Source organism: Lagenorhynchus albirostris, chromosome 20, assembly GCF_949774975.1.
Source record: "Lagenorhynchus albirostris chromosome 20, mLagAlb1.1, whole genome shotgun sequence".
Taxonomy (NCBI): domain Eukaryota; kingdom Metazoa; phylum Chordata; class Mammalia; order Artiodactyla; family Delphinidae; genus Lagenorhynchus; species Lagenorhynchus albirostris.
In genome coordinates this window covers 45431989-45445037 of record NC_083114.1, presented here as the reverse complement: position 1 = coordinate 45445037, position 13049 = coordinate 45431989, and the positions used below count along the sequence as shown (strand labels likewise).

The 13049-nt window shown below is 40.3% G+C and overlaps 1 protein-coding gene across 2 annotated transcripts in view; it reads right to left on the bottom strand.

The window, feature by feature from the left end:
- MAP3K3 (mitogen-activated protein kinase kinase kinase 3) overlaps nucleotides 1–13049 on the bottom strand; it is a 62149-nt gene that overhangs the window by 29135 nt on the left and 19965 nt on the right. For both annotated transcript variants that reach the window (XM_060132889.1, XM_060132890.1), the window contains 2 exons: nucleotides 5330–5429; nucleotides 512–625 (listed from right to left, as the gene is read on the bottom strand). In XM_060132889.1, coding sequence (XP_059988872.1) covers nucleotides 512–625; nucleotides 5330–5429 — 214 coding nt within the window. The remainder of the gene's footprint in view (nucleotides 1–511; nucleotides 626–5329; nucleotides 5430–13049) is intronic.

Below are 13049 nucleotides of genomic sequence, written 5' to 3'. Positions count from 1 at the left end.
GGTAAATTACAAGAGGCCCTTTAGCCCATGGCCTTTTTTCCACTGAACAGAAGTGAAAGTTTGCTTCCTACATGTGTCCCAAGGGAAAGTCACGGTTGCCGAGGAGTTGTGGGAGTTGGGTTTACAAAGCATGATAGTTTCAAATCCTTGACAGCCTCTACTAATCAGCTCCCCCACGCTGAGCAAATCTCTCTTGCTGGGGTCCAAATCTAGTCGAAAGAACATAAATACAGAGAAAAAGAATTTCCTCCTTTATCATAAAATGTTTCCCTTCCTCCCACACCACAAGCCAAGTCACCTTCAGTTGCAATTTTAACACCAATGATCTGGCTTCGCAGTAAAATCAAATGCAGAAGGCTAAATGGCTACTGACCCAGTGGGCTGGGCCATACCTACGTTCTCGCTTTAGCAGTGACTAAGGAACACAAAATTCTGTCAAGGAAGCAAGCTGGACTCCTGAAGGACAGCAAGCTTTGTCTTCAGCTGTCAGGCCGTGACAGGGGCTACTTACATGATTTCTGTCCTGGGACAGCAGCAATATCCTAAGGCTTTTCATGCTTGAGCTTCTATCCAAAATATCAATTGCTTTATCAAGATCATCTTGGTTCTTCAGCAGGATGGAGAGCTGTGACACAGGACACAGAAAAAGGAAATCACATAAAACGTAAGTCTTTAGTTTGCAAAAATAAGCAACAAAAAAATAAATTTGGAGGAAAACAATCTCAGTGGATACTATGGGGTCTTAAAAGATCTAATTGAAACCACAGAGATATTTTCTTTTCCTTTTTATTAAGTTTACAATTCAAAGATTTTTGGTAAATTTACAGAGTTGTGCAACCATCACCACAATTCAATTTCAAAACATTTCCATTGCTCCAAAAAGATCTCCTGTGCCCATTCATAGTCACTCCCCTTTTCTACCTCTTACCCCAGGCCACCACTAATCTACTTTCTGTCTCTAGAGATTTGCATTTTCTGGACATTTCATATAAATGAAATCACACAATTCATATTCAATTCAATTCAATTCATAGCCTTTTGCATCTAGCTTCCTTCACTTTGCTTAACGTTTTTGAGTTCATCCATGCTGTAGCACATATCAGTACTTTATTTCAAGGTATTTTTTTTTGATGGTATAAAAATATTTTTTAAAATATTTTCAGTTTTTTTAAAAATTTTTATTTGAGTATAGTGGCTTTACAATATTGTGTTAGTTTCTACTGTACAGCAAAGTGAAACAGCTATACGTATACATATATCCCCTCTTTTTTGGATTTCCTTCCCATTTAGGTCACCACAGAGCACTGAGTAGAGTTCCCTGAGCTATACAGTAGGTTCTCATTAGTTATCTATTTTATACATAGTATCGATAGTGTATATATGTCAATCCCAATCTCCCAATTCATCCCACCCCCCCCAAGATATTTTCTAAGAAAAGCTTCGTCTCTAAAAATACCCTTTACTCCAAAGCATCAAATCCGAAACAGTTATAGGCCCCATATTTCTTCCTAGATTAAGCAGTAGAATCATGTCCCATTCTACCCTGTGCTGACATTAACAGAATAAGCAGAAAAGGCACAGGAGGAGGAGGGGTCAGGCAGAGGATGAAAACGTTACTCAAATAAGAACACAAACTTAGACTGCATAGAAGGGTTTAGTATCTTAATGTATAAAGGTTAAAAAAAATCAGTGACTAGAACGAAAAACTACTTCCTCTGTTTTCATTCCACTGAAGTATTAAAGAGATGGTTCTTGAGGGTACAGATAAGCCTCACTCACTGTTAGAAGCAGAAGATATTATGAGTACTTAGTATTAAAAGATGCAAAACTATGCTTTGCCTAAGACCTAAAAAATGTCAGATCTTATGTATTTGTGGCAAACATAAAGCAAAACTCCAATTAATTTCTTCAGTTCCCCATTCAGAATACAAGGAAGTGAGAACTCTAAACCCCAGGCCAGGAAAAAACAAATAGTAAAAACAGTATTTAAAATAAAACCTCAAGACAACCCATGGAATGGGAGAAAATTTTACAAATCATATCATATTGTAAAAGAATTCCTTCCTGGGTAACACTCAAAGTAGGGATAAATAAGGACTGGTGTTGGGGGAGGCGGGGAAGGGGTGGGTGGAGACAGGGGAAGATAAAGAAATTACTGGAGTAGGTTTTAACTTAAAAAAAAAAAACTACAATTTTGCAAATGTATGATAAGGGTCTAGTATCCAGAATATATAAAGAACTCTTACAATTCAACAATAAAAGGACAAACAATCCGATTTTTTAAAAGGGCAAAGGATTTGAATAGATATTTGTCCAAAGAAAATAAACAAATGGCTAATAAGCACATGAAAAGCTACTCAACATCGTTAGTCATTAAGGAAATGAAAGTTAAAAACCACAATAAGATACCACTTCACGTCTACTAGGATGGCTATAATTTTTTTAAAAAAGAAAAAAAAAAAAAGAGAGAATCACAAGTATTGGTGATGATGTAGAGAAATTGCAACCCTCGTACGTTGCTGGTAGAAATGTAAAGTGGTACCAGTTGATATGCGAAAGTTGGGCAGTTCCTCCAAAAGTTAAATACAGAGTTTCTACAAGAACCATCATTCCACTCAGGTATATTTTAGAGAATTGAAAACATTTGTTCATATAAAAATTTGTACACAAATGTTCATAGCAGCATTATTTATAATAGCCAAAAGTGAAAACAACTCAAGTGTCCATCAATAGATGAATGGATACACAAAATGTGGTATATCCATATAATGGAATATTATTCAGCCATAAAAAGGAATGAAGTATGAGACATGCTACAACATAGATGAGCCTTGAAAACATGCTTAGTGAAAGAAGCCAAACACAAAAGGCCACATATTGTGTGATTCCATATATATGAAATGTTCATAATAGGCAAATCCAGAGAGGCAGAAAGTAAATAAGTGGTTGCCAGGGACTGGGGAGTGGGGAGAATGGGAAGTGACTCCTAAGAACTACAGGATTTCTCTTTGGGGTGATGAAAAAGTTTTGGAATCAGGTAGTGATGTTAGTTACACAACTCTGTGAATACGCTAAAACCACTGAATTATACAGTTTAAAATGTAAATTTAAAAATAAGAGTAAATTCTATGGCAGGTGAATTATATCTCAATAAAGCTATTATTACAAAAATATAAACATAAATAAAATAAAATCTCAACAGATTTTTTCATTTGTCGTTCACAAATCCTGACAAGGCAGGGTTTAGAGGGCAAAGAAAAGAAAAATAGTTGAGACATTTGAAATTAATAAGATGTAAGTAAATTAGTCAATTCTTGGTCACTGACATTAGCAGACTACGGAAAGACGTGAATGATTTAAAATAGTAACAATTATGGGAGTTCCCTGGTGGTCTAGTGGTTAGGATTCCAGGCTTTCACTGCCATGGACCAGGTTCAATCCCTGGTCGGGGAACTGAGATCCTGCAAGCCGTGCAGCACAGCCAAAAAACAAAAACAAAAAACAACAAAAAACAAAGTGATGAAAAATAAATGCTCAAATAAATTAGTCTTCACTGACTCAAAAAATAATGACAATTACTTATATATGGCTTTAAAATCAGTATCTGTATAAACATTTGAATAAAGGAATGCTCAACATTCTGGGCAGTCATTCCCTTGGCAAAAGAGTTTGAAAATGGATTTGGGGACATCTGAAATTCTTAATGGAAATATTAATGGAAAGAGAAACAAGTGGTACTAAATCATCCAGAAAAGTCTTTACTAACTAAAGAACACCTTCTTTAATGCTGATTGGCTAGCTGACTTCAGCCTCACTTTCTTATATAGTCACTGATGCTTGAGCTGCAATTTTTTAAACTTCTATGGATTTGACATTTGTATTTGGGGGGGAGTTCTCAAATCCTGTATTTAAAATGTGTTACTTTACATACTTTAAAATACTTAACATCTGTGTTATTTATTAACTATAGAGTTAGTGGTTTATTTTTCAAATTTGCTGTATTTCTAAAATTTATCCAAAAAGCAAAAATCAGATGGTGTTATTTTTGTTAGCTATTTGGCAGTGCATATATCCAGTTGTGGCTGTACATTTTATATGAAGAGGACCACAGAGTTTTTGCCAACAAATGTCATCTCCTACAGATTTAAGCCCCAAAGTAGAGGAAATTCTTAACTTTTCAACCAATAAAATAAAACTACAAAGTAAGGGGACTTCCCTGGTGGCGCAGTGGTTAACAATCTGCCTGCCAATGCAGGGGACATGGGTTCAAGCCCTGGTCCGGGAAGATCCCACATGCCGCGGAGCAACTAAGCCTGTGCGCCACAACTACTGAGGCTGTGCTCTGGAGCCTGCAAGCCACAACTACTGAGCCCACGTGCCACAACTACTGAAGCCTGCGTGCCTAGAGTCCACGCTCTGCAACAAGAGAAGCTACTGCAATGAGAAGACCGCGCACCGCAACGAAGAGTAGCCCCTGCTCACCGAAATTAGAGAAACACCGCACAGCTACTAAGACCCAACCCAGCCAAAAATAAATAAATTAAAATAAATAAATTAAAAAAAAAGAAAAACTACAAAGTAAGGACCTGACTCTCAAAGAGCCATGAGGTTGCCCAGCTTTCCTGTCTTTCCCCCCAACTCAGTTCCCTCAAGGTGCAGGCTCCTTATTGGGCACAAACAGTGCCTTTCAGACTAATGCAAAGCACCAGCCTAAGCAGACTGCAGCCTCTAGTACATTCCTTGGAGCTGGGAAAGCAGCCAAGTAACTGACATTCAAAAGAATTCCTTCCTGGGTGATGTTCAAAGTATGAATAAATAAAATGGCTGTTGGGCGGGGTTAGGAGGACTAAGAGTTAAAGAAATCATTAGAGTAGGTGCTAACGTTTGGAACCAGCTACAGTTAGAAGTTAAACTCTGAGAGAAGAATCCAGCATTTATGCCTGTCAATAGAGGATCTACCCACTAGTTTTCCACACCTCCCCAGCCCTACTGAACCCTCTGCTACTAAGGCTGTGCTGGAAGGAAAAAGATAACCTACAAAATGTAAAGGAGACAATATAAGCCCTGACCCTAATCGCGTACCTGATTCCACCATGGAGTATTAGAGCTACCAGCATTCAATGAGCAGAGGGAATGGACATAGCTATGGAACCTCCCATGTAATAAAAAAGAGAAATCGCAGAATTACTGGAATTAAGGAAAGAGGCTCCAGAAAATGAAAACCTGAAGATGACATTAAAGGAACAAACTAGGAAATCCTCAGTTAAACAGAGAGAAAAAAGGTAGGCAGCTGGGCCTCCCTTGCCCGCACACCATCCATCTTTCGTACCTCATTGTTCATGTAATGTAGATCAAGAGGCTGCCCAAACACTGTCGTCACCTTGTGCTCCACATCTTCATATCTTACAGGCCGGCTGAATGCTATAATTCTGAAAAGGAACAGAACTCATGGTTAACTGTATATTTTAAATGCAGGGTTTAGAAGCTATGGCTCCTGAGTGTTATCTTCCTTTTCTTTTCAACATAGAATTCTCTTTTTATTTTTCATGCAGCTTGCCTTTCTCTGTATTTTTTTCTTCTCTTACGTCTACCTTTATCTTTTCACCCTTCTTCTGAGCATCTCTCAGGTTTGTCAATAGTACCTATGAGCAGTACTCAATCTCAGCCATTGTTCTTCCACTTCATCTCAGCTCTTTCGGTCAATGACAGTGCAGTATCATAGGAGGATACCTGGATTTAAAAACTATGCTTCAAATATTCCTGTTAGGAAGAAAACCTGGGGATTGGAGCAGCAGTCCTGAAAACATGGTCTTAACTCCTATAAACAACTCAACTCCAGGACTTGAAAGGTCTCTTCCATTGTTCATTTTTGAGATGCCACAGTAATCTCAATGCTGATTATCCTCAGAACTGACATTTCCTGCCATAGTCACAGGAATTCCCCTTGAGTTGGTTATATGCCTGATCAGTTTTCTCTTAACCAGTGACACATGTGTGCACGTAAGTAGCGTTGATATTGATGCTCTTCTAGAGAGACTCTCTAGGTCAGTTCAAAGAACAATTTCTATAAATAGATGGTAGAGTAAGAACATGTTCAAAGAGGTCTTAAAATGATTTGTCATTAAATGTCACAGCAAAATTTACAAGTGGGGATAGATGAAACAAGGTTGGCAAAATGTTGATAATGTTGAAGTTGGGTGACAGGTCCTTGGGGGTTGAGTATCATATTCTATTTTTGTGTGTGCTTGAAATGTTTTTAATAAAAAGCTTTAATTAATGCATTAGGTTTAACTATATGATACTGGAGGTAGTCAACAATTTTTGCATATAAAAGTGGCAATTTTATATGGGACCAACCCAACACTCTAAAACTTAAATAATTAAAACAAAAATAAGCAAAGAGGGACTTCCCTGGTGACACAGTGGATAAGACTCCACACTCCCAATGCAGGGGGCCTGGGTTCGATCCCTGGTCAGGGAACTAGATCTCACATGCCTTTTGCAACTAAGAGTTCGCATGCCACAACTAAGGAGTCCACGTGCTGCAACTAAGGAGCCCATGAGCCACAACTAAGGAGCCCGCCTGCCGCAACTAAGACCCCACGCAACCAAATAAATATTTAAAAAAAATAAGCAAAGAGATAAACAGAAGAGAATATCAGAAACCCATATATATTATATATATATATATACATACATATATATATATGTATAAAGAAAATACAGGATTGAAAAAAATATTAAAGCAGGGAAGGTCTTCCTAAGCATTGCATAAAATAGATAAGACAAAAAGGAAGAAGACAAGTTTGACAACAAAAATTTAAACTTTTGATGGGAAAATAAACCATCAACAAAGTTAAAAAGAGGGCTTCCCTGATGGCGCAGTGGTTGAGAATCTGCCTGCTAATGCAGGGGACACGGGTTCGAGCCCTGGTCTGGGAGGATCCCACATGCCGGGAGCAACTAGGCCCGTGAGCCACAACTACTGAGCCTGTGTATCTGGAGCCTGTGCTCCGCAACAAGAGAGGCCGCGATAGTGAGAGGCCCGCGCATCGCGATGAAGAGTGGCCCCCGCTTGCCACAACTAGAGAAAGCCCTTGCACAGAAACAAAGACCCAACACAGCAAAAATAAATAAATTAATTAATAAACTCCTACCCCCAACATCTTCTTTAAAAAAAAAAAGTTAAAAAGAAATACCAAACTTGGAGAAAATACTTGCAAAAATCAATAAGAAAAAGACAACCCAATAGAAACACAAGCAAAGGATATGATGAATGGCTAATAAACACATGAAAAGATGCTTAATGTGATAGGGGAAAATGTATATTAAAACCACCTTAACCTGTTAGCATGTCTAGACTTAGATGAAATCTGACTAGTGTGTGGCGGACTAGCAGCACTCAGCCATCAGCCTCTATAGTTCTTGCCCTCCTCCACACTGACAGGAAGAAGTGCGTGGTTCTCTCATATACTCCCTGCTCCCCCAGACTGGGAAGTGGTATAACCAGAGGAAGAAGCAATAAGCCACAGCAAAGAGGGATCTAAGCCATTTTTTAAAAAATTTATCTTATTGAAGTATAGTTAATTTTACAATGTTATATTAATTTCTCCTGTATAGCAAAGTGATTCAGTTATACATATACATGCATTATTTTTCATATTCTTTTCCATTATGGTTTATCATAGGATATTGGATATAGTTCCCTGTGCTATACGGTAGGATCTTGTTTATCCATTCTATATATAATAGTTTGCATCTGCTAATCCCAAACTCCCAATCCATCCCTCCCCCACCCCCCTCCCCACTGGCAACCACAAGTCTGTTCTCTATGTCTGCGAGTCTGTTTCTGTTTCATAGACAAGTTCATTTGTGTCATATTTTAGATTCCACATATAAGTGATATCATCTGGTATTTGTCTTTCTCTTTTTTTAAAAGAAATTTATTTATTTATTTATTTTTGGCTGTGTTGGTTCTTCATTGCCGCGTGCGGGCTTCCTCTAGTTGCGGTGATCAGGGGCTACTCTTCCTTGCAGTGCACGGGCTTCTCATTACGGTGGCTTCTCTTGTTGCAGAGCACAGGCTCCAGGAGCGCGGGCTTCAGTAGTTGTGGCACATGGGCTCAGCAGTTGTGGCTCACGGGCTCTAGAGCGCAGGCTCAGTAGTTGTGGTGCATGGGCTTAGTTGCTCCATAGCATGTGGGATCTTCCCAGACCAGGGCTCAAACCCATGTCCCCTGCATTGGCAGGCAGATTCTTAACCACTGTGCCACTAGGGAAGTCCTGTCTTTCTCTTTCTGACTTACTTCACTTAGTATGATAATCTTTAGTTCCATCCATGTTGCTGCAAATTGCATTATTTCGTTCTTTTTTATGGCTGAGTAGTCTTCCATTGTATATATGTATCACATCCTCTTTGTCCATTCATCTGTCGATGGGCATTTAGGTTGTTTCCATGTCTTGGCTATTGTAAATAGTGCTGCTGTGAACACAGGGGTGCATGTATCTTTTGAATTATAGTTTTGTCTGGATATATGCCCAGGAGTGGGATTGCTGGATCATATGGCAACTTTACTTTTAGTTTTTTGAGGAATCTCCATACTGTTTTCCATAGTGGCTGCACCAATTTACATTCCCATCGACAGTGTAGGAGGGTTGCCTTTTCTCCACACCCTTTCCAGCATTAGTTATTTGTAGACTTTGTAATGATGGCCATTCTGACCAGTGTGAGGTGATACCTCATTGCAGTTTTGATTTGCACTTCTTTAACAGTTAGCGACACTGAGCATCTTTTCATGTGCCTGCTGGCAACCTGTATGTCTTCTATGGAGAAATGTCTAACTAGGTCTTCTGCCCATTTTTCGATTGGGCTGTTTGTTTCTTTGTTATTGAGTTGTATGAGCTGTTTGTATATTTTGGAAATTAAGCCTTTGTCAGCTGCATCAATTTGCAAATATTTCCTCCCAGTCCATAGGATGTCTTTTCATTTTGTTTATGGTTTCCTTTGCTGTGCAAAAGCCTGTAAGTTTGATTAGGTCTCAGTTGTTTATTTTTGCTTTTATTTCTCTTGCCTTGGCAGACTGACCTAAGAAAACAGTATGATTTATGTCAGAGAATGTTTTGCCTATGTTCTCTTCTAGGAGTTTTATGGTGTCATGTATTATATTTAAGTCTTCAAGCCATTTCAAGTTTATTTTTGTGTATGGTGTAAGGGTGTGTTCTAACTTCACTGATTTACACGTGGCTGTCCAGCTTTCCCAACACCACTTGAAGAGACTCTCTTTTCTCCATTGTATATTCTTGCCTCCTTTGTCAAAGATTAATGGTAGGTAATGTGGGTTTATTGCTGGGCTCTCTACTGTGTGTTCCATTGATTCAAATGTCTTTTTTTGTGCCAATACCATACTGTTTTGATTACTGTAGCTTTGTAGTATTGCCTGAAGTCTGGGAGGGGTATGCCTCTGGCTTTGTTCTTTTTCCTCAGGATTGCTTTGGCAATTCTTAGCCTTTTATGATTCCACATAAATTTTAGGATTATTTGTTCTAGTTCTGTGAAAAATGTCATGGGTAATTTGATAGGTAAGCCATTGGATTTTAATGAAATCTGGCTGGCTGAAATCAGTGGGCACCATAAAAGCTGTTATCATCTAGAACTGCGCTGTTCAGTATGGTAGCCACTAGCCACATGTGGCCATTTAAATTCAAATTAAATTTTAGAATTGGCTCTTTCAGTCCCACTAGCCACATTGCAAGTGCTCACTAGATACATGTGGCAAATGCCTAGTATACTGGAGAACTCAGCTATAAGTCGGCCCTCCATATCCACAGGTCCATATCTGCAGATCAAAAATATCTGAAAAGAATTCCAGAAAGTTCCAAAGAGCAAAACTTGAATTTGCCACATGCTGGCAACTATTTACATGGCATTTACATTGTATTAGGTATTATAAGTAATCTAGAGATGATTTAAAGTATACACGAAGATGTACATAGGCTATATGCCAAGACTGCACCATTTTACCTAAGAGACTTGACCATCCAAGGAGTTTGGTATCCACAGGGGGTCCTGGAACCAATTCCCTCGGCTACCAAGGGATTACTATAGAACCTTTCCATTACAGCAGCAAGTTCTACTGAACAACATTGATAGGATATTACTATAAACCATAATCTATCCTTCACACAAAGCATAACATCTCAGGAAGATAATTTCTCTATAACTTTTCCTTCATCCATCACTACCTTTCATTTTTGGAAATTATACTGCTGAATGTATTAGCTTATATCTACCAGGAAATCCATCCATATTGTAATCCTTATTTTTCCCTCAAATCAACTGTCCCAAACAATAATTAGGTGCAATCTAGATATGGGTTATCTAGATATGAGTGTTTTCTGGATTCTTTTGAGAGAATACCTTTCTATTAATTCAAAAGGGGCCAGCCTTTTTTTTTTTAAATCAATTTTTTAAATTTATTTATTTTTTTGGCTGCATTGGGTCTTCGTTGCTGCGTGTGGGTTTTCTCTAGCTGTGGCAAGCAGGGGCTACTCTTCCTTGCGGTGCACAGGCTTCTCATTGCGGTGGCTTCTCTTGCTGTGGAGCATGGCTCCAGACCTACGGGCTTCAGCAGTTGCGGCATGTGGGCTCAGCAGTTGTGGCTCGCAGGCTCAGCCATTGTGGCTCACAGGCTCTAGAGCACAGGCTCAGTAGTTGTGGCACACAGGCTTAGTTGCTCTGCAGCATGTGGGATCTTCCTGGACCAGGGATCGAACCCATGTCCCGTGCCTTGGCAGGCAGATTCTTAACCACTGCACCACCAGGGAAGTCCCCGGGGCCAGCCTTTCTGAATAAAATACCAGGAGATCACTCAGATGTCTCTAGCACAGTTAGAAAAACATCAGGCTCAGAGATAAATTTTCCTGCATTTGGCCTGGTGATGAGCCATTCAAAACCCCCAAAAGCAGCCCAAAAGTCTGGTCAAGATCAGAAACCAGCACTCCCAGGTTTGGTAAGATCTAAGCTGCTGCTACCACCTTGAATAACAGACATTTTTAGGCCAGTACTTCAAAGAGGGGTCTAACACCCAGGACAACCATCCCCACCAGTGTTCAGACATGAAGGGAAGGAGATCCTAATCTACAGTCCTCTTCTGCCCTCCTGAGGCTAAGAGGGAGGAAGGGTAGAAGTCTGATGCTCACCCTTCCAAAGCAAAGGGAAAGTCAGCCCACCAGAATGGATACCTGGCAATGACGAATGGGAAAAGTCACTACTTCTTTCCTCTTTTCTGTAAATTCTTATTCTATAAGGGCCTACAACATTTAGGTACATACTGTCCATATTCCCTGTGAAAAGTAAAGAAAGCCCACAATAACATTTTCTACGAAATCCTAAGACATGAAATACACGAAACCAGAGCTGTCTGGCACAGAGCAGCTTGAACTTGGCTTCCCCGCACCGACTTTATAAAGTCCTCAATTCCACACACAGTACAAAAACAGTGAAATGCCATGGCTCCCGAAAACAGCTCCATAAAAAGAGAATGCAGTTTTCAAAACCTTGATACCAACACTGCCGTTCAGGGCTTCAAAAGCCTGACCACCTTAAATATTTGTGGTTTCGATCTGGCAGCATCTCTGAAACTAAACACATTCACTTTCTCAGTGTAAGTCCGCTCACTGTAACTGCACACCACTTAGGGAACAGGAATTCAGGAGCGTGTACTGTGTAATTAGGCTCCAACACAACTGAGCTTTTGATTTCCTATCTTCATACTTCTGAAAACTCTCTGCTGCTCCAAGTTTGGCAATCCCTCCAAAACCCAGTCAGGTCAGAAGTGTGAAAAGGAGCAACAATGAAGTGACAATTTAAGTTCCATGCTACTGGCAGGTCATAGGACAAACAGCTGGGGACAGAGCTCAGAAGACCTTCTTCCCTCCGGCCCTGGAACAGCCCTAGAATTCGCATGGCGGCAGCAGAACCCTGGCTCTGCAGAGTCTCTTTGTACAATGTTTCCATCCGGCAACCTCTGACAACCTTGCAGACTTCCGAATGTATTTTTTTAAGGGAGAACAGCAGCCAAAGATCTCCTCCGGAGCTAGTTTCAAATTGGGCTGAAAGATGCCAGCAGTACAAAACTACCAGTACAAGAGCATTTGAAGGCACTAAGGTCCTCTGGTGGGACTCCTAAAGTAGGTGGATCTTATCCTGATGGGTATGCTCTTTGCCCCTCCAAATGCTCAAAGCAAAGGAAAAAGGGCGGGGCAGTTATCAATGGCAGAGAAAGGCAAAGAGGGGGAAAACAGGTACTGAAAAGCTTGCTTGTGCGCATGCTTGTGCCACATACATGCGCACACAGGGTCTCAAATATCCCCTGACCAGAGTTCTGTATGCTTTCTTAAAGGTTTTCCTTAAAATAACTTGAGAAATTCAGTGGAGTCATTTTTCTCCACTGAGACCTTCTACCTTGACTTCCTACAAAAAACTAAATACTGACAATGGAGAAAAGGATACAAGGGTTTTGTAACATTACTTTCACTTCCCTAACAAGGTAAAATACAGAATGCAGACTGAAAACTCCCTTTCTATGTCCTCAAATGAACTGAAATCTTTCACAACTGAGGGACTTGCTGCAGCTTCCCATGACCTAGAGACATTTTAAACTTTTTTTTTCTTTTTCCGCTGAGTTGGGTCTTCATTGCTGCGCACGGGCTTCCTCTCATTGTAGCGAGCAGGGCTACTCTTCGTTGTGGCGTGCGAGCTTCTCATTGCGGTGGCTTCTCTTGTTGCAGAGCACGGGCTCTAGGTGCGCAGGCTTCAGTAACTGCAGCTCACAGGCTCTAGAGCACAGGCTCAGCAGTTGCGGCACACAGACTTAGTTGCTCCGCAGCATGTGGGATCTTCCCAGACCAGGGCTCGAACCTGTGTCCCCTGCACTGGCAGGCGGATTCTTAACCACTGCGCCACCAGGGAAGTCCCAAGACATTTTAAAGAAAAACTTCCAATTCACCAACCTGACCCCTGATGTGGACAAAACCAGGGACACTCTACC